Consider the following 27,298-nt stretch of genomic DNA (forward strand, 5'->3'; position numbering starts at 1 on the left):
CTACTCATGACTAAACAAAGGTTCAAACAAACAAAGGTTCAAAACAAACAAACAAACAAACAGACCCACCAAGGCGCGTGGACCTTCTGTCGGCGCAGGTTTTCGTACTCCTCCTGCTCGCGTCTCTCCTCCTCCTGAACCGCCGTCTTCATCTTGTCCACCGCGCGGAAGAAACTCGTGGGGTGGCCCAAGGTGCGGAACTTCGTCTCACACTTCTGCTTTCTTTTCCTGAATTGGAAAGAAACGCAAAAATCAGCTGGTGCTTTGTCACAGTACAGTCAGACCTTCCCAAGGAGAGTACACAGGCGACCGATAAAATCTGGGCTAGACGCATGCCACCGAAAACACCTATACGAACAATCACAGGGCATCGATGGCCAAATAGCCTGATCTCAAATAAAACACTGTACAAGCTGTGTAACACAAGCCCGCTGTCAACAAAAGTGAAAGACGCCAGGTGGTCTATGTTCGGACACATTCTGAGAATGCCGACCGACACACCTGCACAACAGGCTTTAGACTTCACCCTGATAGGATGCAACAGATATAGTTCCAGAAAAGGAAGACACTACAAAAACTTACTGAGCCTACTGAGGGCAGACCTGAAGGAAAGAGGTCAAGGACCGTTGCGGTCAGAAAGAAACTTACGGGAGCTAAGGAAGCTCACAGCGAATCAAACAAAGTGGAAGGGACTGAAGGAAGACTGAATGCGGCTGCAGGATATTTCAACTACTGCAGTAGCAGAAAACAGTGGACTTAACTACATAGACAATATAGAGTAATGCTTGTGTCAATGGGAGTAATCATCTAAAGGATCATCCTGGTAATAGAAAGGGGAGATTTGGTTCACTCATTTTCCCACATACCTGTCCAGAGCCTCCAGATTGTCGTGCAGAGTTAGGGACTTCTCAGCTGACACGTCTGCGAACCTCTGCTTCATCTCCAGTGGCATGCCCTGCTGTCTCACACTCGGGAAGTCCATGTACAGGGCAAAATACGCTGGAGAACTGGAAATACATTTAAACACTTTAAAGTCTGTATGAAGTACAAGGCATTTTAACCACCTCCCTGCTACCTAACTGCAAAACCAATACAAATTGGTGGGAAATGGCTAACTTTAGCAGGTTGGAGGTTGATACAGGATCAGAAGCAGAGACAAGTGCAATTTACCGAACTGCATGTGACCTGTACGAGTGACCTTTGCACTTGCACTACAGCCACCTGGCAGTAAACATGACTAGTGACCACCTATGCATGAAGACCGCCTGGCCATAGTGGCTACTTTTGGTGGTCCTTTAAATTAGCAGGTTCTCTCAGATTATCTTAAAAGGCCACCAAAAAGTGGCCACAATGGCCAGATGATCCTTCACCCTGACCAATCGATCGCATTGAAACTCAGATTCGAATCAGCCATGACCCGACAAAGTGCTTCCTAGTTTGCTTTTAGTGACTAAATCTGGTAAAACAAACTCACCAGTGAGAAGATGGAAGGTGTCAGCTTTAAAAGAATGTTTTCAGACTTCAATTTTGGCACTTTGGAAGTGATAGAACGTATCCATGATTTAACGTTTAAAGAATAGTAGTATGGAAACTATTTCTTTTCAAACGTTAAATCGCGGATACGTTCTATCACTTTCAAAATGCCAAAATTGTAAATCTGAAAACATTATTTTGAAAGCTAACACCTTCCAGCATCTCACTGGCGAGTTTGTTTTGCCAGATTTAGTTGTTAACCCAACTGAGAAAGCTATTTGTTGGGTCATGGCTGATTTGAATCTGAGTTTCAATGCAATCGATTGGTCGGGGTGTCCTTGTGAACAGGTAGTACAGGTTTGACTATAAGTTTGAATGAGAAAATTCTGACATCATCTATCTGTGAAGACAAACCTGAGCGGTCTGGCAGGCATGGACTTGCTGGAGGGTGTGGAAGGGGTTCCTCTGAGCCTGTAATCTGCAAGCTGCGACCGGACCTCATCCGTGGGGGATTGCTGGAGACGGATTTCAAGAAACGTTATAAAAGGAATACATCAATCAAGGCAATCCTGACAAAACTTTAACAAAACTGCAAGCATTACACCCAAGTAAAGAATAAGCCTGAAGTAAGGAAATACACTTTTGTGCTATCAAACAATCTATGCACAAGTCCTTTGTGTAACGCAAATGTTAAAACTGTGCTACAGACATGTTGATATATCGTCCAGAGGGATTGTCCATTTTGTCCAGAGCTAATTGAAGACGAATATCACTTTTTGATTGTATGTCCCAAATATTTTGATATAATGACTAATTCACTACATGTATACTCAATGCTATCTTCGGATTTAACAGGATTTATCTCAATGGACTTGAATAGCAAATCTAAGTACATAATGACATGTGACAGCCCCTGCATGGTAAATATATCAAAGAAAATTGAAAGAATGTGAAGAAAAGCATGATTATCTTTGCATAAATGCTTAAACAAATATTGAAAAATAATGAAATGTTTCTCTGGTACACTGCATTTGTACATTGTATGATAGACTTACTGATAGGTAAATCCTCAATGTTTAAGGAAAGCTGTTTAGAAAATGCAACAGGGGAAACCGCAATTGTTAACATGAAGAGCATTGAAAACATGTTGTCAACAACAGATTGTAGAATTTTGTACTTCTTCAATCTACATGATACTTTCATCTGCAGACAACTTTGTATAATAACAAAACTTTAAATGCTAGAAAAACAGCCACAAACAGTTAAAATGTACTCACTATCAATTCTTCATTTAATACTTCATCTATCTTAAAGTTTCCAGACTTACATTTCGAGCGGAGCCTGGCATGCTGTAAGCACGCGATTGTTTCCTGAGGGCCACCATGGCTCGCGCCCCCCTCCCCACGGACTGCATGGACAACGCTCTGTGGAAGAAAAAAGGACTTTTTAAAGCCATCCAATGAAGAGGTAGAAAGTACAAGTAACTGAAATACTTCAGAAATCTTATTTCAAGAAAAATGGTACTGGTCTGCACATGGCTAGCCATTCTGCTTCCGAAGTAAAAAATCAATTCCCAACAGTTGTTACAATTAATAATTAATATCCCCTTTCATACTACATGTACCTGGGAAATATTGTAATTTTTAGGACAGAATCTTAAGCTGCGGTATATATTTATCATAATAATAATGATTACTTGTCAAAAAGAGCTAGTGGAACTTGTTATATAAGAAGTGGAACCCAATAAGTTAGAATTTAGTGTCAGTAGTTAGACTAGAGTGACTGTTATACCGGGCCATTCTGTCTGCCCTTTTTCATGTTACATGTACACTGTACTTGCGACTAGCCTACAAGCAAGAACTTGCAATAAACTTTCCGTTATACTGTCTTCAACTCACTTATGATACATACTGTCTATTTTTTTTGTCATTACAAGTGAAGTGGAAAATTTAAAGCTCTTCTCAAGAGCTCAAACTGGTCCGACATCACTTTCAGTTTCAGTTCCTCACCTGTCTACTGCCCTGGGCGTGTTGATGGTGATAGTGGGCGTGTCTCGTCTCGAGTCTTCCGCACTCCCGGGTCTCAAGTCGCCGTCTTGGGCCAGTCCTTCCTGGGCTTCCTTCTGTAGGTCTGCACTGATGTCTGACAGAAACTTTAGGAGGGCTGCGGGGAAAGAAAAGATTATTCAACAAAATGGTAGATATGCCAGCTACTTTAAACCATCCTCGTTAAACCAGGACCTATATCGCTCCACGTTACATCGGTCACGGAATGGGCCCTGGTAAAAAGCTTCGCCACATATGGTTATAATGACGTCGCCACCAAAACAGCTTCAGCCAATCAGAGGGTTTGCTTCCTCTCATCGGAAGCCAACGCTCAAAGAACACTGGGAAGCTATCGACCAATCAGGTTACGTGTTACGGCTAGCTCATTAATTATTTATGAGCTACAACTGCCGTTTGTGCCAAATAAGGTCAGCTCATTAATTATTCATGAGCAAGTCTCGTCGACCTGCCAGAACCATATGTGGCGAAGCTTTTTACCAGGGCCCATTCTGCGACCGATGTAACGCGGAGCGATATGGGTCCTGGTTTAACGAGGATGCTTTAAACAAGCTCAGAACATTAGAAAAATCAAGAACAAAAAATAGTCCTGACTACACAAGTATTAGCATGTTGTTGGTACATAACATTATGACCTTGTTACCTTCTTTTGACCTTCCATCCTGCATATTATGACCTTGATACCTCATTCCTTATAAATGAAATCTAAGATTTTAGTTCACATTCAGTACTTTGAAGCCTTAGACAGTAACATACATGTAAGACAAGTTTTCTGTCACCCTTACGACCTTGTTACCTTCTTATGACCTTTAATCCTCCATTATGACCTTGTTACCTCCTTTCTTTGAAACAAAATCTAAGATTTTCAATTAGTTCACATTTAGTACTTTGATGCCTTAGACCTCTTAAGCCACCACCGTAACATTCTATACATCTCACAAATTTAAGGGCGTAGTTAGCTTTCCCCCAGTTATTTGACAGACATCTGAGTATTAGTGAGTAACGTTTGTGGAGGTTTTGAACACCTAGTGTGCTGCCGAGTTGTTCCTCTGACTTACTGCTGTCCCGTTTTGTCCTACTGTATTTTCTACTTGCTCTTCTAGATCTGCTGGTCTGGGCTGAAAAGGGAAATACTAGAAAGTGTCTACATGCTCTTATATGATCACATAACATCGCAGAGTGGACATCCCTTAGCCTGACAGAAAGGCTGACTGCTGGAAGAAACAGACGAGCCTGGAGACAGATCTCCATCTTCACTGCTACCTTGTCCCCCCAACGACCCGGAGGTCAAGGGACTAGGTAGGTAGGTACATGTAAGTAGTACAATGTAATATTGTCATCTTTCTTCATGAGAAATATCAGCAATGCCATGAATATGATGCAATATAGTACAATTTGTAGAAATGCCTGTCGGTTGAATAAATCTCTAACTTGGTTGTGTACAAAGAGTCTTTTTATACTGACAGTGACTTACCAACCTGATGAAACTATTCATGGAGTACAAGTTGTAGATTGCATTCAAAACCATGTTAAAGTCAGATTTAGAATTTTTCATGGGTTTACAAACAGCTCAAATGCCAGAAAAATTACAAAGTTAAGAACAAGCAAAACATATCCAAAATTTTGTAGCTTGAAAGCCTTTATACATGCCAGATCAGTTTGAATTCATACACCGCTCGTTCTCATTCAAATGTACACATTTTGTAACTTCCGTTGCTGTTTTAAGTAAGACGTTCCTGACATTAAGATTTACTTCAAACTGTCGTTTTTATGACCTTTACCACCTTATATGTGGCATATCTTAATGTCAGAAACGTCTTACTTCAAACAGTAACGGAAGTTACAAAATGTGCACATCTAAATGAGAACGAGCGACACCCGTGTTAGTCTGATCACGATGATGAAGGATAGCTCTTTACATTATGCAAAGCATTTTCTGCCCTATAGTGTTTCATCATGTTATTCTGTCCATATCCAAACCTCAAATCCACTTGTCTTCGTCAGCAGGGCTTAAACCCTTTGTAGATATAGAATACAACACGGGGTATTCAGTATCACCCGAGGTTCCAGCCTGACCGCGGGTCGGATCGCCCGACGGCCGTAGGCCGGAGGGTGATCCAACCCGCGGGAGGGCTTGGACCGAGGGTGATGCGGAATACAACGTGTTGTATTTTATTTATGTCATACCTTGGTCATACCCACCCGAGAAAACGCACATTTTAATGCGGAATGCGCCAGAAGTTGAGGGAGTTTTGTGTCCTTGAACACAAAACTGCAACAACATTGATTCTAATCTCCGAATCCGGTATTCGAATTTCCGACGGCGGCGTAACCGGCGCGGTCGAAATGCATTCGAAATATTCTATGGAAGCCTGTGTGATAACACTCCCGAACCCTATGTGATCCGGATAGTTATCACACGGTCCGGAACACCCGTATCAGGCCCAGGCATGACATAATAGACAATAGGCTAGTTGGGCAGCCCTGGCTGTGCATTCTAAACAGCCACGCCAATAGATAGATACCTTTATCATACACCTCATCCACTTCATCAGCTTCTGGCACCTCCTCGCTGACCACGATGTCGGGAGCCGTTAACGGGCTCGTCGTTACGGTCGGCGTGGGGGGCGTAGGCGGTACGGGACTGGGGGAGGGGGAGGGCGGCGCCGGCGAGACCCGGCCGGAGCTGTGGCTCCCTGGACGGCTGCCGTTGGTAGAGCGAGCGATGGAGACTTTCCGTGCGCTCGAGGGCCGGCGAGACCCGGCAGCCAGACGGAGACTCAGTCTGTTTTGCTAGAGAACGCAAAAGAAGAGCATGAAAATTTACCTGTGTTGGTGTAGTACAACATATTACAGAAGTCTTTAACTCTTTTCCAACACAAAAGATTTGTCAGCAATGAATTGTCTTCTAGTCTATTTTGTTTTAAAAAATTTCTTGGCTTTCTTTTCTCCCTGCTGGAGCCAGACTTCCCCAATGGGATCTATGGATGAACAATTACCTGGTAGCTTTGCATGTCGACCAATTTTCTTGCTGTTTAATTGTCTGGTATGAGGAAAAAACAACAGTTGCAGTGTGTTGGGGGGGTGACACATGTACTTGTGTATGTAATTACCAGGGAAAAATAGCATCCCCTGAAAAAGTATCTACTATTTTTTTTTAAGTGTAGGGCGTATCCAGGACGCCCTGACGCCCTCCTAGCTATAGTTAAAGGCATCCAGAGCATTTTATGAGGCTTGAAACTTGAATCAAAAAGTCAGTCCTACACAATAGTAAGTTTCAATAACACTATCCATTACATATCGACATTAAAGGAGCAAAGATTCGATGTCGCTGTGTGGTGAGAACTGATAGAAAATCCAAGCCCTAATACATGTAGACTGATCCTGACTGTCCATCACAATCAGCGGTTTGACCAATGAGACAGTGACTGCATGTCCGTCAAATATTTGCATCTTTATGTTTTGATTTTGCATTTCTACGTGTTGACGGAGGTGGGCGGGGCTATGGTATCGGTCTATTTTACACTAGGCGCGTGAAACTAAAATATCACCATGTAGCTCATTTTTGTGCCGCTTTGGAGCACTTTTGATAAGAAATCCGCACGCAAATGTGGTAAACAGTGGCATTAGATGTACAATCATGTAATTCATAAAGATTACAGCAACTAGAATATTTCTAGTTTTCAAGCCTCATAAAATGCTCTGGGTGCCTTTAACTTCAAAAGCCTGCCATTTGTGTACTACATTAGTAGCAGGCCTGGCAGGAAAAGATGATGATAAGGTCCTACCCTGTCTATCCTGGGCTGTGTGATGAACTGGGCCCACTTCGTCTCCGTCATTTTCTCCTTCTTCAGCTTCTGCTGGGTTGTTTTCCCTCCTCCAGGTTCTCTGTAGGGATAAAACGTAGTGTATGATTTACACAAAAGTTTGGAAACTTGATTTCTGGTTTAAGCTTGGTTGTTATTTCATCAATTGGTTGATTTACAAAATGTAATCATCCCTGGAAAGCTTATCTTATTAAATTCTATTAACATTAATCTGCCGGGGTACATATTCCCGCCACTTTGAAAAACAGTGGGTTTGAGAGATCTCTAGTACAGCACCCCCAGGTATGCACTGTTTAGATATACAGGAATGCATTGTACTGGGGGACGTTGGTTTGGAGATCTGTTTGGACGCATCTTTTCAGGATGGCGGAATTATGTACCCTCGGCTGGTGGAATAATATGTTAGTTAGTAAACTTAGTAGATGATAACCCTTTAAATTACAATGATATCCATTTGATATGATCGTACACTCATTTTGACCGATTAGTTTTATGATTTTTTTCATAACTAAGGAAATAAATTGGCACACCTAATTAACAATGTTATTGATCATAAGGCCACACCAATCTAATTTCTTGGTTAACAGATTTTTTTTTTAAATTTTAGCACACAAAAAATCATGAAAACAGAAGGCTGGGGTGAAAACTTGCACCTGACCCTGTTCACTCCCTGAAACTGTGTGCACCAAAGTTCAGACTTTCCTCTGAGATTCTGTTTTTATGTTGATTTTCCAATCTAGCATTTTTTTAAAAATTCCGTTAAACAAGAAATTAAAATGGTGTGGCCTAACATATGGCAATGTAATTTTTGCCAAATTTTGCAGTGTTAATGTCCTACTTGAGGTCCCAGCATGAGGATATAGGCATCATGACACTCGGTCCTTCCAGCGACATGGACTCCAGGATCCAGTTCAGGGCACACAGCTGACGGAAAAAACACTCTCTGAGTGCAATGAGGAAGACACAAAAAAAGACTGATGAGTACTGAACACAAACACCTTGTCAGTTAAATTATGAGTGTTTTGATCATGGTTAAACATACACAGGGAGAAGCTAAGAATACATTTTGTATCTACACAATGTACGGGTGATGTTGAGATACTCAGTCCTTAGTTATCAATACTAATGTTTTTAGTAAATCCTACTACTTAACTAAACAAGCAGTTATATGGATCATTGCCAAATGTCACCACTGACAGTGGTGAAACGGCGACGGCTGAGTCTCGCGGGTCACGTGGTACGCAGTAGTGAACCAGCGGGAAAGCTTCTGCTTTTGAACCCGGACGCAAACAGAAGGATTGGTCGACCAATCACAACACTCAAGAAACTCATAGAAACCGAAACTAATTTGGAAGGACAAGAACTCCTCTCTGCAATGAACGACAAGAAGTTCTGGAGAACAAACTTCACTTGCTGCACCTTGTAAGAGGAGGACCGATGATGATGATACTTTACTAATTATGGTAAAACTATGTTTCTTATGCATTCTGTCAGAGCAATAGTTATAGATACCGTGTGTGCCAATTTTCTTAAATAGATGACTAATTGTAGAGGAATTTTGAAGTGCCGCAGATTGAACTTGATTAAACTGGACTGAATGTTGTATGTGACTTATTGTGTTTTCCCAGGCCTTAAAACCCCTGACAGTAGAGTGGCATGTGCTTACAGTTCACTTGGTGTTGCGGGTTGGGCAGCGTTAATGTTGGAGTAACAGGGGGTGAAAGGTCGGGGAGGCGCGCTGTGCGGACCCTTTTTCTTCTTGGTACTGACGGCGGAACGTGTGCGAACAGAGGGCGCAAACTCTGACTGGGCGGCGATGTCGATTGTTCTGTAAGAGCAGGAAAAAAGGATAAATTATGTAATCATGTGTTGAAATCCTGGGGACAGGAATGTTACCATGTAGCTCTCTGTCGTCTGGCTCCCTGTATCTGTATCCAATAGCCTTAACATCGGTCCACAACAACTGTATTAGTTTGAGACAATGCATTGCAAAATTTAGAGGCTACTCACTTTTTCAACCACTGTCTCTACTGGCAATGGCAAATTTAAAAGTATTTGTTAGGTCTTTGCATTTCTATCATGGTATTTTACATGTTTTGACCAGTCCTGTACTTAGCCCAGTGTGGCAAAAATGTGCACTAATTATAATAATAATAATAATAATAATAATAATAATAATAATAATAATAATTAGGTCTTCATTTTTATTATTGTCATTATTATTAAACAAACTAACATTTTGGTGCTGTTGCCACAAAACGAGAACTATCAATGTGTTGTTGCACAATACCTGCTTTCACAGCTTCTGTTTCTGCTTTATAATTAGCATTGGCACATGAAATGATCAGGACAATGTATTATTACAATATAGATTCACACTTAAACTGTTATAGCACTGTACAACATTGGATTTGGATGTTAAAAGAAATGTAACACGAGTTAAACTTTTTGTGGATAATTTCTGTAATAAATGGTCACAACTTAACATGGGAATGGCCGTTGCAGAATGAATGACTGAACAGATCGATAGAGGTAGTCATGGCTTCAACTCTTTGTTTTTTAACTTCAACATTTTACATGTATGTCTTTATTGTGTATCAACTGCGCATGCTCCACCCACCCTGCATGACTCGTAGCAGCGCTCTTTGTTCTTGCACTGCTTCCCTCCGGAACTTCTGTCTGGAAAAACCTGGAAAACCACAACAGAACACAAAATTTTAGGTTTATTGCACTGAAATACACGTGACTGTGAAAAGGGTGAAGGTTTTGAAAAATTCCAGATCAAGATGATCAAGTACAAAAAGGGCATATCATTTTAGTCATATCATAATTGCTAAGCTAAAAATTTTCTTTAACCATATTTTCTGTAGGAATTATTGAATCTTTCAGTCAATTATAACAAAATCATTCATTGACCTTGCAAGGATATATGGATACCTTTGTTGTCAAGTCTGTATGTTTCTTTCAAGCACTACTACAATTTTATCAGATAAAATGTAGGTGTTGGAAAAGCAATTCTTACTAAACAGTACCATAATACAAAGATGGTGTTTTCCTTCATTTTAGTCACAACATAACTGTCAAACTTTAAACTGTTAAACTGGTGTTTTCCAAGCATTACAAGAATTCAACCACACCAACTCCCATTATTAGATGTCGTTCAAGCAATTCCTACACAATCACTACTGCACGCTGTCAGAAGGTACGTCAAACCCCGCTGATTAATGTTCACATTAATTACAGTTAACGATGGGGTCCGCCTACATCTATGTACTTGGACCCCATAAATAACACCATAATGACTTTACACTTTGGAACTTTTTATCACCAGATGGAGTCACGTCCTAGCAACAGACTTTCACACACACTGTAATTTTGGTGCTCAGTGGTAAGGCCACACCAATTTAATTTCTTGGCTAACAGATTTTTTGAAAAAAATTCTAACTTCCAAAATCAACATGAAAACAGAATCTCAGAGGAAAGTCTAATCTGGTGCACACTGTTTCAGGGAGTGAACAGGGTCAGGTGCAAGTTTTCACCCCAGCCTTCAGTTTTCATTTTTTTTTGTTGCTAAAATTTATTTAAAAAAAATCTGTTAACCAAGAAATTAAATGGGTGTGGCCTAACATTGATATTGTAAGGCCTAGGAAAGAAATGCTGTCTTTCCATTTCATTTTCAACGATCTATTTTTACCAGTAGATACACACTCAGGTCCTTTGACCTCTTTTTCAGGTGTCCCTGGATACAATACACAGAACTGATACGTTACAAAATGCACAAGGATAAAACAAGTTAACCCAGTACCAGTCCTAATGCTCAGAAAATCCCAATTACGATCCTGTAGAAATTGGTGGGGTTGGTAGGTAGGAATTGTACAACAATGTACAAATGACTGTTTCAAAATTTTATCCATGAGTAACTATTTTTGGCATATCTTATTACCTGGATGTCTAACCTTCATCAACGTAGATATGAAATGCATCAGGATACTGTATTTTCAACACGTGTCCTTATGCATTTCATTTGTTGTTACGGTAACCGTAAACTGTATCATTTTGTGGAAGGACTGCTACCAAAACGTTGGCATGTACTTTTGTAACAAACATTCAAATTTGGTTGTACAGAAAGAACCCTAATATCCACTGAAATGCAATTAATTTCCAAACATGCTGTCAGTTATCAAATCGATGTAGTAAGTGATTAGCTTAACGAGGTTGAAGGTCGCTGGTTCAAAGTCGTTAGCAGTTCTGTGTATATTTGACAGGTGCTTCTATTGTGGGCAGACCAACATGTACCCATTGTTGCATCTCTGAAAAGCTACAGTACTGTTTAAAAACTCCTAAATCATGATATGCTTGAATGTAGAATGTTAGACACATTGTTACTCATTCCGACTACAATGGACACAATGTGCTGCCAAAATAGAACAATTTTTTTTCTCTCATTATTCTCACAATACTCTAATAGACTTTGCAAGCTAACATTTGTTTTCCACAAAAATTCCTTGTCACGGCTTAGACATAACTGATCAAAATAGATGATTAAATTTTTCTCTGAACCTTTATGTTACCTTAAAGAAATTTTATCTTTTGGAGAGAAGCTCTGTTTAAGGCTTAAAGAATACCTTAAGCTTCTTAAGCCTGGAATACTTAAAGAAACCCTCACTTTTTCTACATCTAAATGTAAACTTACATTGTACAGACTTAGATTTGTAAACACTGCTTATTATATTAGAATACAAATGCCCTTTACTTCCCCAAGTTATGGCTGAATGAAATATCATGAAATGTTGACTTTTGGTGAAAAAGGCACTTGAAGAAATCATCACTTTCTATAAGGCCAAACCAATTTAATTTCTTGGTTAACGTTTTTTTTTTTAAATTCTAACAACAACAAAAAATCATGAAAACAGAAGGCTGGGGTGAAAACTTGCACCTGACCCTGTTCACTCCCTGAAACTGTGTGCACCAAAGTACAACCTTTCCTCTGAGATTCTGTTTTCATGTTGATTTTTCTATCTAGCATTTAAAAAAAAAAATTTTTTATTCGAATCCGTTAACTAAGAAAATAAATTGGTGTGGCCTAGGATATTTAATTTTCAACAATCTACTTTACCAGTAGATACACTCAGGTCCCTAATGACCTATTTTTCAGGTGTCCCTGGATACACACACGGATACGTTACATAATGCACAAGTTAAACCCGGTACCAGTCCTAATGCCCACAAAGTCGCGATTAGGCCACACCAATTTAATTTCTTGGTTAACGGATCTTTTTTTCATTTTAGCAACCAAAAAAAAATCATGGGTTGAAAACTTGCACCTGACCCTGTTCACTCCCTGAAACTGTGTGCACCAAAGTACAAACTTTCCTCTGAGATTCTGTTTTCCTGTTGATTTTCCAATCTAGCATTTTTTTTTAATTCGGAAATAATCCGTTAACCAAGAAATTAAAATGGCGTGGCCTTAAGTCTGTATGTAAACACTGTTTAAGAAAACCCTTACTTTCCCAAGTCCTCGTCCTTTGACAGGTCATCATCAGAGTCCTCGTCGGAGGAGGAGCCGGTTGCCGGGGGTTGCCATGACGACAGCTTCTCCATCTCCTGTCTGCGGCTCTGCTCTGCCTGAGCGTCTTCGTGAGCCGCCTCTTCATCATTCATCAGTCGGAACAGACCCTTACCCAGCCGGACTGACTGGATTAAAGACCTAAGGATAATTAAACAGAGCAGATTAGATCAGAATGGATCAACGACCAAGGGATTATCTTATTAGAACAGACCCTTACCCAGCCGGACTGACTGGATTAAAGACCTAAGGATAATCACATGGAGAAGATTAGATTAGAATGGATCAACGACCAAGGGATTATCATATTAGAACAGACCCTTACCCAGCTGGACTGACTGGATTAAAGACCTAAGGATAATCACATGGAGCAGATTAGAATAGAATGGATCAACGACCAAGGGATAATCATATTAGAACAGACCCTTACCCAGCCGGACGGACTGGATTAAAGACCTAAGGATAATCACATGGAGCAGATTAGAATAGAATGGATCAACGACCAAGGGATTATCATATTAGAACAGACCCTTACCCAACCGGACGGACTGGATTAGAGACCTAAGGATAATCACATGGAGCAGATTAGATTAGAATGGATCAACGACCAAGGGATTATCTTATTAGAACAGACCCTTACCCAGCCGGACGGACTGGATTAAAGACCTAAGGACAATCAAACAGAGCAGATTAGATTAGATTAGAATGGATCAACGACCAAGGGAGTAGAGACTGGATTAGAGACCTAAAGGATAATCACATGTACAGAGATTACAATGTAGATTAGATCTAGGAAATGGAGAATAATGACAATGACAATGACCTTTATTTGCACTTTCATGCCCGCATGCATGGGCTAAATGCAGTACAGTAGTTTCACATGAAACGTATTCAGTGTAGTGAATCGTTACATGAAGTGTTCTTAAACAGTGAGATAAACAAAACAACTAAATATATGCTATACTATATCTATTGATTAAACAATAATCAAACATATAATGCTGAATCTATTGTTTACATGTCTCTTCCCTCTTCTTAAAACAAGTGTGTGCGAAGTCACAGAGTCTTTGTTGTATAATGTTGTAAAATTATAATATCATAGTGATGATCTCTGAGATTAAATCAGGACACTGTCAGACCTGTTCCCAAACAGACAAATGGTTAAAGGACCCAATATCATATGAAAGACTACAACAGCAAAGAATATAAGCAGGATTGTCTAGCCAGCCTTGACTAGTTTTGAGGTTAAAATCAGAGACCCTGGTACCAGGCAGATGCCAGATGTACCAGGCAATGAGGGACAGAGACACATGGGCAGCCATCATGACCCGAGACTGGAGAAACCAGGATTTTACATTAAGCATAAGGTCTCACACATGTACAGCAATTAGGCCATCCTATTGGATATAACGTTTAAATACAAACCTTTCATGGCCGTAATTCCAATAAAAACGCAGCGTTTCCGGAGATGTTTTACTTTCTATTGAAAGCACACATGTTCTTTAGACAATTAAAAAAAAGTCATCAAAATATAACCGGGGGAGCAATATCTAATGGCATTTAAAACTGCAATTACCTACCAGCCGCAAGAGGCTCTTTGGTGCTGAGAGAGCCCGACCACAGTACTCAGATAAAAAAAGCGTGTATGTCCGACAATCGCTAGGATGCCCAAACTTTTCGGCCTTATCCTGTCAGACATAAACAAGCTTTCATCTCAAATCCTTTGTATATCAAGTAGGATCGATCAAAGGCAATTCATGATTGACTTAAACACCTGCCTTTGGGGCCCAATCATTTTTTTAGCCCCCACTCTTTGGGCATCTTCACGCGGAGTAATTCAGGCATGAGACCTTAAAAGCAAGGTGCCTGGAGAAAGTGAGAGAAAGCTAACTTAGTAACATTTCCTACCTCTGTTTCTTGAACTGACTGTTGAGTGTGTTCAGCTCCTTTTTCTGCTTCCTCAGCACGAACTGGGCAGCAGTCTGGGGTGGGGGAAAGCGATGGTTGTTATTCGTCATAGCAACTTACTCAAAGCAAGTGAACTAAAATATAGTCATATAAGATCTCATTTTATGTCTCAACCCATCCTTGCAAGATTCAAGACCCTCATGGAAAAGTGGGGTCTCAGTTCAGATGGACAAACTCAGTGCGATTGCAGGCAGGAGCAGACCATGAGATACCTTCTTGTCGCCCACCCCCCCACCCCCCAACCCCCCCCCGCGCCTGAGCCTTGCACCCGTTAAGGAACATCTGAAAATTCTGACGCCCAGAGACAGGGAATACGGGAGTGCGAGATCTAGAGTGTAGCAGACTGGAATGATGACCCGAGAAGAAGAAGAATCCATCCCAGTACTCCAAAGGAAAAAGTGCAAAAGACTATATATACATAAAGGTTTTGCCTTAGTCCTAATGGCACTCTTTCCTTTGGGATGGAATGGATGCATGTAAAGTCTCAACCTCAGGTAAAACCCTAGGAACTGCATCCTGTCCTGCCATTTTGATGTTCATCACAGACTAAGCTCCATAGCGCTAATGTCACTCATGAATGCAGCGTCTTGCTTTGTTCCGGATGTGTCTTATAGGATTTCTCACAGAATACCAAGTGAAGAGTCTGCCTGGGTGCTTCAGAGTGTGAGACCGTGTAGAAGGAGTGGATTAAGATGGGGCCATAGGATTCATAGCATCTTAACGAAATGCATTCTTCAACCCTTCTGTAAGATCATGAAGCTAGGAAAGGAAAGTGATCTCAAACCAGTTTAACTCAAATGAACTCAATGAACAGATGAGCTAATCTTCCACTGGTCGTGACAGAGAAGACAGACGCTATGTACAGTATTTACAGGTTTATTGTACCGGGGAAATTCCCCTGGCTCTTTTCTACAAGCACAATGAACAGTGGACCATGTCCCATCCTTAGTGCGACCTTTTCCGGTAGCGTGCATGTTGGGTGAGCGACACGGCCTGGATCGAACCCGGGGCTTCTAGTTCCAGAGGCAAGATCGCTAACCACGTCTGGACTACGCTAGCCTCTTGTTCCGGATATGTCTTATAGGATTTCTCACAGTATTCCATGTGAAGAGTCTGCCTGGGTGCTTCAGAGTGTGAGACCATGCAGAAGGAGTGGATTAAGATGGGGCCGGAGGATATCATATGATAGCATCTCTGTGTGGCATTGAGTGCAAAATTCCCTAAACCCCCACTATTGTTTTTCACAATGATTGCATTTGTAAGAAAAAATTGACTAACTTTAGCAAACTTTTTGAATTCATTTATAAATTAATGTATCTTGTAGTCAACTTGAGAAAACTTTTTAATGAAACTACATGTATAAGCCTGTGAAGCAATTGGATAATGGTCTATCTATTTGTGCACAGGTCCCAGAGAAGTTGGCTCAAATTGCAACTGGACATTTGAAGACACTACTTATGTTGAGACAAAACGGACGAAAGAATCCTGTACAAACATGGCGTACCCTTCTCTGCTGCTGCTGCAGCTGTTCCTCCGCATCCTTCACCAGCTGCTGTTCCCGTTCCTGCTCATCCTCCCTCCGCTTGTCTGCCAAGGCTCGGTCCACCGCCTCTTGCTGGAATGAAAAATCATATAAAGACCATTTTAATTTTTATAGTATAAATGAGGGTCTGCATGGGGGGTCCTAGCAATATTTTTGCTGGAGGCAGGATGATCCTAGGGCGGCCTGGGGGCGTGCTCCCCCGGAGAAAATTGCGGAATCATGACCCGCTGAAAGTGGCTGAAACGCTATTTCCTGCGTAACGAGGAATTACTCAATAAGTAACGCTGAAGTCAGAATTACAAATAACGCGCTATGTAGAATTGAAATGACCAATAACGCTTCACGATTAATATACCGACAACGCTTAACGTTGAATTAGAGCCACCCGGCTACGATTAATGGTGAATTAAAATAGCGCATAGCAGGCTCTCATAAATGGACATCCGTGAATAGTTTCATCAGGTTGGTATTAGTCACTGACTAAAAAGACTCGACTTTCTTTGCACACAACCAAGAGATTTATTCTACCAACGTTTCGGTGACCATCTGTCACCTTCCTCAGGGCAATTCTGAAAGTGAATGGACATGTGTAGATCTAATACAATGTACTAATTACTGTGTGTAGAATTCTAGAATTTTCTAATCCATGATTATTAAGTCCAAACTATGACTCCAGTACAAATTAGTAACATTGCAAGATGTTGCTGTTAGATTGGGTATAAAATGATTTTAAAATTCCTCATTGATAACCAGATTTTTAATCATTTTTAGGAGATTTTTCACTCAAACGCAAAGTTTTCATTTCTTTTAAAATTAACTTAAGCCGAATACCGACTAAATTTTATTTAACAACACTCATGTATAATGTTACATCTTATACAAACATCTTATTTCAGCCTCAATGCTTGTGCAAATAGCAACCAACCAACAGTGTCCTGTGATTACTGCTAAGTAAGGGACTGTGTCATAGATTCAATATGCTCAAAAAAAAGAAGCTGCGACACAACATTGAAGTGAATATTTCAAAGATGAAATTAAGACCAATGTTTCAAACTGGCGGCACAATCGAAATTTCTACTAATTCTAGAAGAAGAATGTTAGTCAAACCTGTTCTTAAGGGACCTGGTCCTCTGCATATAAGAACCACCTGGCCTGTATAAATGTACGTAGTGACCACTTCTCATAGTGCCATAGATATCTATTATATTGTCCTTTTGGCCCATATATATATATATGCATTTTGAATCCTGACTATAGACGCGCAGGGTTCATCTAAATCAGGAAAGAGGGGTGCTGCACCCTCTTGTTTCAGCCCATCACCCCCTTGTGGAATTCAGCTTTTAGCTTAATCCTACATCTACTGCCCTTAGCGATAGATTATCCCATAAATGCATAGAATCCGCTCTCTCGCCTGTGCACGTGTGTGCTCCCTCTTGTTTAATTTTTCTGGAAAAAAACCCTGCGTGACGGTGACGGGTATAGTGACCACCTATCTACAATAACCATTTTATGCAAGTCCCTGGCCTTGCATGTGTGGTCACTTTAGAGTTAGACACTTGTCAGGTATATAGTATATTACATATTGGCATCATGTGGCGCAACCGGTAGGGTCACTGTTTCACCCACAACTGAGAGGCCACGGGTTCGAAACCACCGATATACCCCGATTTTGCGCCCTTGGGAAAGGCACTTAACACGGCTTTCCTCACTTCACTCAAGTGTAAATGAGTACATAGCTTCGGTTAGGGACGTCCCTCGGATAAAACGTTAAATGGAGGTCCCGTGTTTGAGGAGAGCCATACCTCTTGCACGTTAAAGAACCCACAGCACTTATGGAAAAGAGTAGGGTCCTTTCCGGTGTGAATGGATCATATAATCATTTTATGCTGACGCACTTTCAACTTTTAACCTCTGCACTTTAAAAGCAAGAAGGGAATCACTCTGTCTTAAGTTTGCAAAATCTCTGATGAATTCACCAATGTTTCGACCCTGGCTACCCCCCACCCGCAATAAAGTTCACAATATGGACTTAAAAGGGGGTTTCCAGCTTAGCATACCCTTTATAAGATCTGACAGGTACAGGAACAGTGCCATTCCGTACTTGTCAAAACTCCTGAACAGCGTATTGTAACTTATACCTATTGTGTAATCACCCTACTACCGTTTCCACATATCCTTGTTGTTCAGTTTTGGTTAGGTTTGTAAATATTGATGATATTTTGTACAGTTGTGTATTCCCTGAAACTGCGTAATTCAGCCTTTTTACTTTGTATCATTAGGCTGCAATGTTGTTTTAGCTCTGTATGAATTTGCGAATAAAACCATTTATATATAATTCGTCCTGATATGCAACTTGTACTCTTCAGTACAAACCTGACCAGTGTGTTACGCCAAGAGGCGGTATACCAGGTATGCAATTATTTACAAACAAACAAATACATGTACGACTGCCTTCGTTTAGGCATAGGTCATTTTATCTCATTTCAAACAAATCACAAGCACAACAACTGAACTTTGGGGACAAACATCCTAGTTTGAAGCTGTCCCAAATCTTGAATCATCATTTCACCTGCTCCAAGTCATCTGAAACCAAAAACCAGCCACAAGTAACCGAGTGCCTCCATGGGGGTCCCCATATTGTGCCCCCTCCATTTAAAACCACATCATGGACCGCGGAATGCTCTATACAATGAGAACTTTACCGAGACAGTTCACTGCACCTCAATAGGGTAAAGTACCACACTAAGTAATGGCAGAAAGCTCCATAGAGACGTGCTTTAGCGGTGAATAAACCAGAACGAATTAAGTGGCTTGTATTTACTATAAAGCACAATTACTGAATTAGAACAGATTGAATGGATTTGAATGAGAAGAGAAACTCCATCTAAAGCTATAGCTATATTCTAAGGAATCAAATATCAGATGTTTCTAATGATATAAATGTACATACATTGTATCCGTGCTAAAAGCTAGAATTCAAAAGTGGCATAGAAATCGTCTTTTTCTTTCTTTTACACCATGTGGCTAATTTTTGTTTGATTCTAACTTTCTCATTGGTTTCCTTCCAAAAAATTTCTGTACCAGTTTTTCTTGAAAGAACAGCGTTGATATAACAGTTTTTTTTCACTTCTCTAAATTCTAGCTACTGTACTTTCATTAATCATTGAAGCACAATCTAATTTCAGATTTACCCAAAAAAAAGAATGTTACCGGTATTATGTTTAACCTCATCATAGCTTAACATCATCATGTTTAACCTAATAAATAACAACTAGAAGAAAAGAGTTAATTTAATTTACACATCCTGGTTAGAAATCTGGAAAGTAACAACACATGTCATACATGTATATTCTTGCTTTCCACAACAAAAGAAAATGCTTTGAACTTTAGGTTACTCTCACCTCTCAAATAAACGTACCGGTACGTTTATTTTTTTTCGCCTCAAAGTCCGCCCGGTACGTTCTTATTTTAGACGGTACGTTTATTATTTTTTTTAAATCATGATCAGGGAATTGGGATAAATGTTGGTGCAGTACTCAAAATACCCGGCACAACTCTAACTCCTGGTAGCGCCGTGTGCAACCTAGATTTTGAGCTTGAGAACTTTTGCGACAATTTGTAGAAAAAACTTGGGCCGAGGAAGCTTGAGCGCTAACTCACAGTCACCGGTACCACACACGCACACACACGCGCGCGCTATCACTCTCAGAAAATACGCCAAATTTTCAATTGAATCTCGGAAATCGCCGTCCAACCAAATAAAACAATGAGTAACCAATACTTTTTCATTCTTTTGTACCCATAGTCAACTTGTTTTGATGTGTCTGAAACGCAAAAATCTGTCCGAAAATACGGCAGCGCTCGGCGAGGATACGAGTAAACAAACAAGATGGCGACTGTTTCTGTCCAAACCCCGCTAAATCTCGCGATACCGCGCGAGAGAATGACAACGCCACCTAGCTACATTGGTAAACATTGCAGTTTAATAATTCAAGGATCGTATTCCAGCGAATATTTCAATTATTTCTACGGGCAAAATTAAGTTATTGTTTTGCTGTTTTAACTACATTGTGAATTTTCTAAGCTGAAAAGTTTTTACTATTTTTTTCTTCAATTTTCTTTTTAAACTTTTTATTCTTTTTAAACTTGTAATATTCAGAGTTTTTGTGTCAACAACTGACTATATACTAAGTATATAGTATGTAGAGTAGAGTATAGAGTAGATTTATTCAGCCAGGTAAGAAAGTCTCTTAGATTTATCAAATTGCAGGTAGATTTTTCCAACATTTTTGGCTTTATCTGCTGTCCATTGATATCCCTAATTGCAAATAACAGTGTCAAAGATGCACACATATACCATGAGAACACGTATTAGTAACATAGACATAGCTTACACATCAATTTTGACATTTTCTGGGGGGTACTTTTATTCCAGGGGGTACTTTTATTAGATTTTGAAGATTTTTCCGGGGGGTACTTATATTCCAGGGGGTACTTCTATTTGAGAGGTTAGAGTAGGTCTTTTCTTTGCTTAACGTTGCATACGTGACGGGTGTATATTCCACCTGTCTGCATATAGCATAATGAGTATGGTAACAAGACCCTCGCAGTGTCACCTACACAACATGTAACGACAGGGGGAAAACATCTTGACAAGGCTAGAAGGCTTAGAGAGATGTTTACCACAAACAAACTGGCCGTTTGTCAATATGTACACAAGATTTCTTTGTGGACCTGTTTATTATGTTCCCTACTCTATCGAAGGCTAGTTAATGAAGCAGCAAGCCTGCAGTTCTGATGGTTGGGCCACCCCAAATTAATTTGTTGCTAGCCTGTCCTGTTTTTCCCATTTTGAAAAAAAAAAATGGGTCACTATTCCCATTCACAAATTTAAACTCCCAATTTTACTATCTGTTTAGTTATAATGTGTAAAACTCAATAGCCACCAAAATAGATTATAAAGACCTGCACCTACCTAAAAAGTGTGGTCATATTGATCATAAGTTATATTTTTCATTTATTAGAACTATTTCTTAATGTCAATCCATATATTACATGGCAAAAGGTAATTTTGTTACTGAAATTATAATACTAGATCAAAGAAGGGGGTGCATTGCATAAAATGAGTCATACCAAGTTGAAGTGTTTTAGTAAAAATCAACACAATTTAGTTGTATATAATACATTGAAGTGTATTCAGCTTCTGCTAGTTGATTTAACAATAAGAATTGAATCAACTAGCTACTTCCTGCTAATGTAGCTGTTTGGCACAAAACTTGTCTTGGTTATGGGATTGGGCAGTATTTAAGATGTTTGGTTGACAACCATGATACTAGTATGAAACTCATTGGTTAAATTAAACAAAAGCAAAGGAATACTTTAACATAAACCTCCTTGATAAGTCCATCTACAAGTTATAGCTTAGTCTACCATCCTCTGGTCATGCTTTGCGGCAAGTGTAACTAACTCCCCCCCAACCAAGATCTAGTATACAAAAGGATCCTAATGAACTGACAAATCTAATTACCACTAACATTAGTAACAACACTGCATGGTGTCTGTTGTAACTCAGTGTTTCAACATGTTGAGTTACACAAACACAATTATCACACAGTCCATAAACGAGGGGTGACCTCATTTTGTGCACATAGTTGCTAGGCAACGGTTGGATACTGTGTAACAAGGTAGAATTAGCAACAGTAACTGTAACTCTATCATTGCTACAAATTTGTTTTGAAACCGTTTTAGTAGCCATTGAATTGATGAAAGAAAGACAAAACTTTGTGAGAGATAAATTTCAAAAAGATATGTTCCATTTTTGAAGCTAAATTCTTCTCTATACCTCTTATAATGTTGTGTTTAGTTGATGCCAATTTAAAGCTTAAGGTTGCTGAATGGTGATTAGTATGTTTGTGCCAATTACATAGTGGCAAATATTTTTGTATTGCATCATTGACTATTTTGCAAACCTTTAATAAAGAAGTCACTTCTACAAAACATCCATTTTCAAACACCTTTCTAGAAAAGGTTTTCAAACTTCCCAATTACTTAGAGGCAGGTACCATATTTTTGTGTTACGCCAATGAAGACTTAGACTACTACTATTTTTCAAATCTTCGCTATAAGAGCTTTTGAATAAGGATTTTCTATAAACCTTCCTTTTCAAGTGGCTTTCAGGAAAAGATGTTAGAATCCCATGATTGTAAAGTTTGCCTGCCATTTTGCGGTGTCACCGGCCTAACCCTCTAGAACTTTTGTGAAAGGGAAGAGAGACTTGTTGTTTCCAGGGTTTATAAAGATGTCAGTTTGAAACTCCAGGCTTTCCAAGATGTTCTCAAGGCAAGATGTTAGAATCCCAAAGCTTGTGTAAAATGTATAAACTAAGGTATTTTGTGGTGTCAGTTGGTTAATTATCCATACCCTCTAGAACTTACAAGAAATAGACTTGCTGTTTTCCAGGGTTTATAAAGATGTCAGTTTGAAACCTTGCTTTTCAAGTTGCTCTCAAGACAAGATGTTAGAATCCCATGGAAAAGCTTAATATGTAAAGTTTGCAGATGATTTTGGGGGGTGTCACCTTATTAATCATCCTAAAAGTAACGAGAAATGGAGAGAGACTGTTATTTTCCACGGCTTATCAACTTTAAGGTACATGTATTAGTTTGAACTTGCTTGTACCTGTAGGGATGGACAATGAAACTGGTGAGCTTAAAATCTAATGGGCACCAAACAATGAGTGGGACGGAAAAAAAAAAAAATCTGGTTTGAAATCTTCAAGCTTTTGAAGTGGCTCTCAAGACAAGATGTTGGAATCCCATGGGAAAGCTTGTGTAAAGTTTGCAGTCCGTTTTGCGGTGTCATCTGGCCATGGTTAATTATCCATTACAACCCCTAGAAGTTAAAGGAGAAAGGGAAAAGAGAGTGGCCTTTTTCCAGGGCTTATAAAGATGTCGGTTCGAAACCTTGCTTTTCAAGTGGCTCTCAAGACAAGATGTTGGAATCCCATGGGAAAGCTTGTGTAAAGTTTGCAGTCCGTTTTGCGACCTGTCATCTGGTAAATTATCCGTTACAACCCCTAGAAGTTAGGAGACAGGGAAAAGAGAGTGGCCTTTTTTCAGGGCTTATAAAGATGTCGGTTTGAAACCTTGCTTTTCAAGTGGCTCTCAAGACAAGATGTTGGAATCCCATGGGAAAGCTTGTGTAAAGTTTGCAGACCGTTTTTGCGGTGTCATCTGGTTAACCATCCGTTACAACCCCTAGAAGTTAGGAGACAGGGAAAAGAGACTGCCCTTTTTTCAGGGCTTATAAAGATGTCGGTTCGAAACTTTGCTTTTCAAGTGGCTCTCAAGACAAGATGTTGGAATCCCATGGGAAAGCTTGTGTAAAGTTTGCCGACCATTTTGCGGTGTCACCTGGTTAAACACGTTGAAGCTTTTACTGCGGAAGTACCTTCCACTGGGCTCTAAAGCGACCACTTCGCTCTCACGCAGCAACACTTCCATTTGTCACCCGTGCTATTGGGCAAACATTTGTGCTGGAACTTTGCACTGTTTGTTAAACATGCCTCTCAGTTTGAGTCGTAGCTAGGAGATTTGTGTATGTGGCAGGAACTGAAGTGTATAGGAAGATTTCGGAAGCATTGCATAGAATTTCAAGGATATTTGTATTAAAGCCATACCAATTGGTCAGTTATCAGATTTTAAAAGATAAACTGGAAAAACATGACTCTGAAAAACTGAGGAAAAGCACTCCAGGTTTACCCCTTGTTGCACTCGGTTTTATGAAGTGAAAATAGTTATATTCAAGTTTTCCTCACTGCCCTCTGTTTTTTTCATGTCCGTGACTTCATATATTTTCGCCTTCAAATGTCCAAGAAGGAAGGAATTGAATTGGTGCAATTTAAGGGAACATTTGTATTCTTTAACGCTGCATAAAAACTTATCTTTGGCAACTCCTTTGAAAGATTGCTAGATCTATGCTAAGCTCAATGTTTTTCTTGTCCTTATTTACCTAGTATAGATTGCTACACCAACTTTTACTACTATTCACCAGTGGGATTATAGGTGTAATCCCCATCCTTACATGGTTAAGCTTTGTAAACATTGTCACCATATCCCTGGCCATAACAATCACAATTTTACGCAGTTTTTCCACAGAGATTTGTCCAGAAAATTGGGTCTTACAAAACAACCCCCACGCACACTGTGGCAGTGTGTTCGGAATCCTTTGGCACAGGCTGCGCAGGTTGTTTTGGATTAAGCGGTAATTTGATCAAGGTTTACGTGGTAAAGGCAATGGCCACCTGTATAGCGTACTTGTAAAGGGGATACAAAAGGAACTGAAAGGCATGGTCTAAGTCACGTAGATTCAACACTACAACAGCATTTTTCTTATCCCTTTTGTAAAGAGCTAACATTGCATTTTGTATGAATACTTCAATGTTTAAGCGTTTACTAAATGTTGTTGGACATACACATGTAGAAACAGACTGAAAAAGCTTCAAAACTGTGAAAATGGGCATATATTTCAAACTAAAACTAGTAAAAGAGTATTCTGTACTTTTGACTGCAAACACCTTTTCGTATTTTCCCAAGGTGTCTGTCTCTGTTTTCAGCTATCTTTTTACCTATCATACGAGTTAACTTACTGAGAATATTTAACGTCTTAGTAATTAAGTTTCACTTTTAACTTTTCTCAGAACATAATAAGTTTCTCTAGATCTGTACAGGACCAGAAAGTGTGGCTAAGTCGATTTGCTGTCCCCTTTTTTTCGAGCCAAATGAGGAGATAATTTTCTACCAGGTGGTCGATGAGAACAATTTACCTGTGGATATAATTACAGGGTCTGTTCTCTTATCTATTAACAGAACATCTGGGTACACCAGTACTAACCACAGGGGGTAATTCAGGGCCCGAAATACTACTAGTAGGTGCATGTGTACCTGTGTGCACCCAAAATTGGAGCTGTGCACCTAACTTTTGATTGTGGGTGCACTGGTGCACCTAGATATATTTTACGTACGCTATAGGGTAAAGGTACTATTGTACACTAGTATACAGAATATTCTTGAAATGTAAGTATCAGAAAAAGGCAATATAACCTTTCGTTATACTTTATTTGATGTACTACTTGTTTGAAATTTTGAAGTTAGCTGTAGAATAACAAATTGAAGTTGTAAAGAGCATTAAACGTTGTAACTACATGTATGTTTTGCTGACATTCAACTTTATTCTATGTGGTACACCCAAAATTCTTTCAGTGCACCTAATTTTTTTGGTTGGGTGCACCAGTGCACAGTCCTATTTCCATTTCGAGCCCTGGGGTAATTACTAAAAGCTGTTGGGTGCATCATTTCTGCTAGTAGTCTGGTATTATTATCAGTCTAACTTGTATAACAACAAGCAGCAACCCTGTACAAGTGACCACCAGTACATAAGGACCACCTGGCCAATGTGACCACTTTTTGGTGGTCCCTTAGAAAGTTAGATAACTTTTTTCCTGACTTGGCGAGGCCTATGCATGTGATTGTCTGTAGCCGCCATGTATCAAACCCTGACGCTTGCGAATGATTGATTGATTACTTGATTGATTGATATGACACAATAAGAATCCTCAGTCTAAGTGGTGACCACGTGTCCACTGTGACCATTATTTTACAATTTCCAGTCTAAGTTAAACTTAAACTTATAAATTAAATCACTAGTTAGATTATCAAATTTTCAAAAGAAAATATATATTGAAAACATATCTTTTTTTTTTATTTGCCAAAAAATATAACATAAGCTAAACTAAGAATGTCTTCTTTTGAGATCCATGAAATTGGATTTTCGTGTTTTCCAAAATATGAAATATTCTGGTGACTACAATAGTTGCGGTTGCCAGGCAACAGAGGCCGTGGCTGGAGTCTGGAAATCTTGGCTGGAGTGTGTCAGGAAGGACATTAAGGTGTGCGGTCTCACCAGCGCAGACCAGCTGGACAGATCTAGAGCCGCTTGGATTTGGAAGAGCGATGTGAAGACAAGCCGACTGCTGCCCACCCCTGTGTCAGGAACCCCGGCAGCAGTATAATCAAAATTACTCAGGATACTACTACATGTACCACTAAATATAGTTACCTCTTTCTGCTGGCCCAAAGCCGACAAGATCAGTTTTCTCTCGTCCAAGTGAACAGGTCCTCCGAGCTCTTGGTATGGTTTATCAATCCGCGAGCGGTATCCTTGTCTTGTGGTCTGCCTCAGTCTCCGACCATAGTTCTCCCGGAAAACCTCATCGCGCGTGGGTGTTGTTGGGTTGTAGACGGTGTCCGAGCGGGCCTGGAGTTTGAGGCCCTTCTGCGTGGGGATGGGGAGAGACTTGACCTGGACGTACGTCCGAGGGTCGTTTCGCGTCGTGCTGGCGGGAGCCATCATCGATCCCTCCACTCACATCGAACTCAGCAGAATAAGTGACATCTGTGAACGGAAGGGAAAATTAAGTCAGATTATCATCAAATCAAACCCCCCAGTAACGTTATCTAAATTAGAAACAACAGATAGATTTATTGAATTGGCATCTAAGTTACCTTTTCACCTTATTGTATCTGTATGTCTTCACCTACGGGCATGAGTTTGCAAATAAAGAATTCATCACCTAATATTGACAGCAATTAAATATTATAAGGTAGATAAGGCCACACCAATTAACTTTTTGGTTATCATAATTTATAAAAATCATTTATATACTAGTAATGCTTAATATGGATACAGAATTTGAGGGGAAAGTCTGTGCATTGGTTTACAGTGTCTGGTGACTCAATACTATAAAGTCAGATCAAGGACATTATATAAAACTTCCTTGGTCTGAGATTCAAGTTTTCCT

General features: G+C 39.9%; 1 protein-coding gene across 1 annotated transcript; it reads right to left on the reverse strand.

Moving 5' to 3' along the window:
* On the reverse strand, positions 1-26,884 carry LOC136424017 (coiled-coil domain-containing protein 60-like). The gene is made up of 16 exons (XM_066412417.1): positions 26,557-26,884; positions 16,402-16,512; positions 14,838-14,911; positions 12,870-13,070; positions 9,984-10,052; positions 9,030-9,191; positions 8,202-8,306; positions 7,325-7,424; positions 6,062-6,329; positions 4,562-4,654; positions 3,483-3,636; positions 2,801-2,897; positions 1,888-1,988; positions 867-1,007; positions 70-228; positions 1-10 (listed from the first exon to the last, which is right to left on the reverse strand). The coding sequence occupies exons 1-16, from the start codon at positions 26,848-26,850 to the stop codon at positions 1-3; spliced, it is 2,139 nt and encodes a 712-aa protein (XP_066268514.1). The 5' UTR covers positions 26,851-26,884.
* Positions 26,885-27,298: the final 414 nt, after the last annotated feature.

This window comes from Branchiostoma lanceolatum, chromosome 18, assembly GCF_035083965.1.
Source record: "Branchiostoma lanceolatum isolate klBraLanc5 chromosome 18, klBraLanc5.hap2, whole genome shotgun sequence".
In the NCBI taxonomy this organism is placed as follows: domain Eukaryota; kingdom Metazoa; phylum Chordata; class Leptocardii; order Amphioxiformes; family Branchiostomatidae; genus Branchiostoma; species Branchiostoma lanceolatum.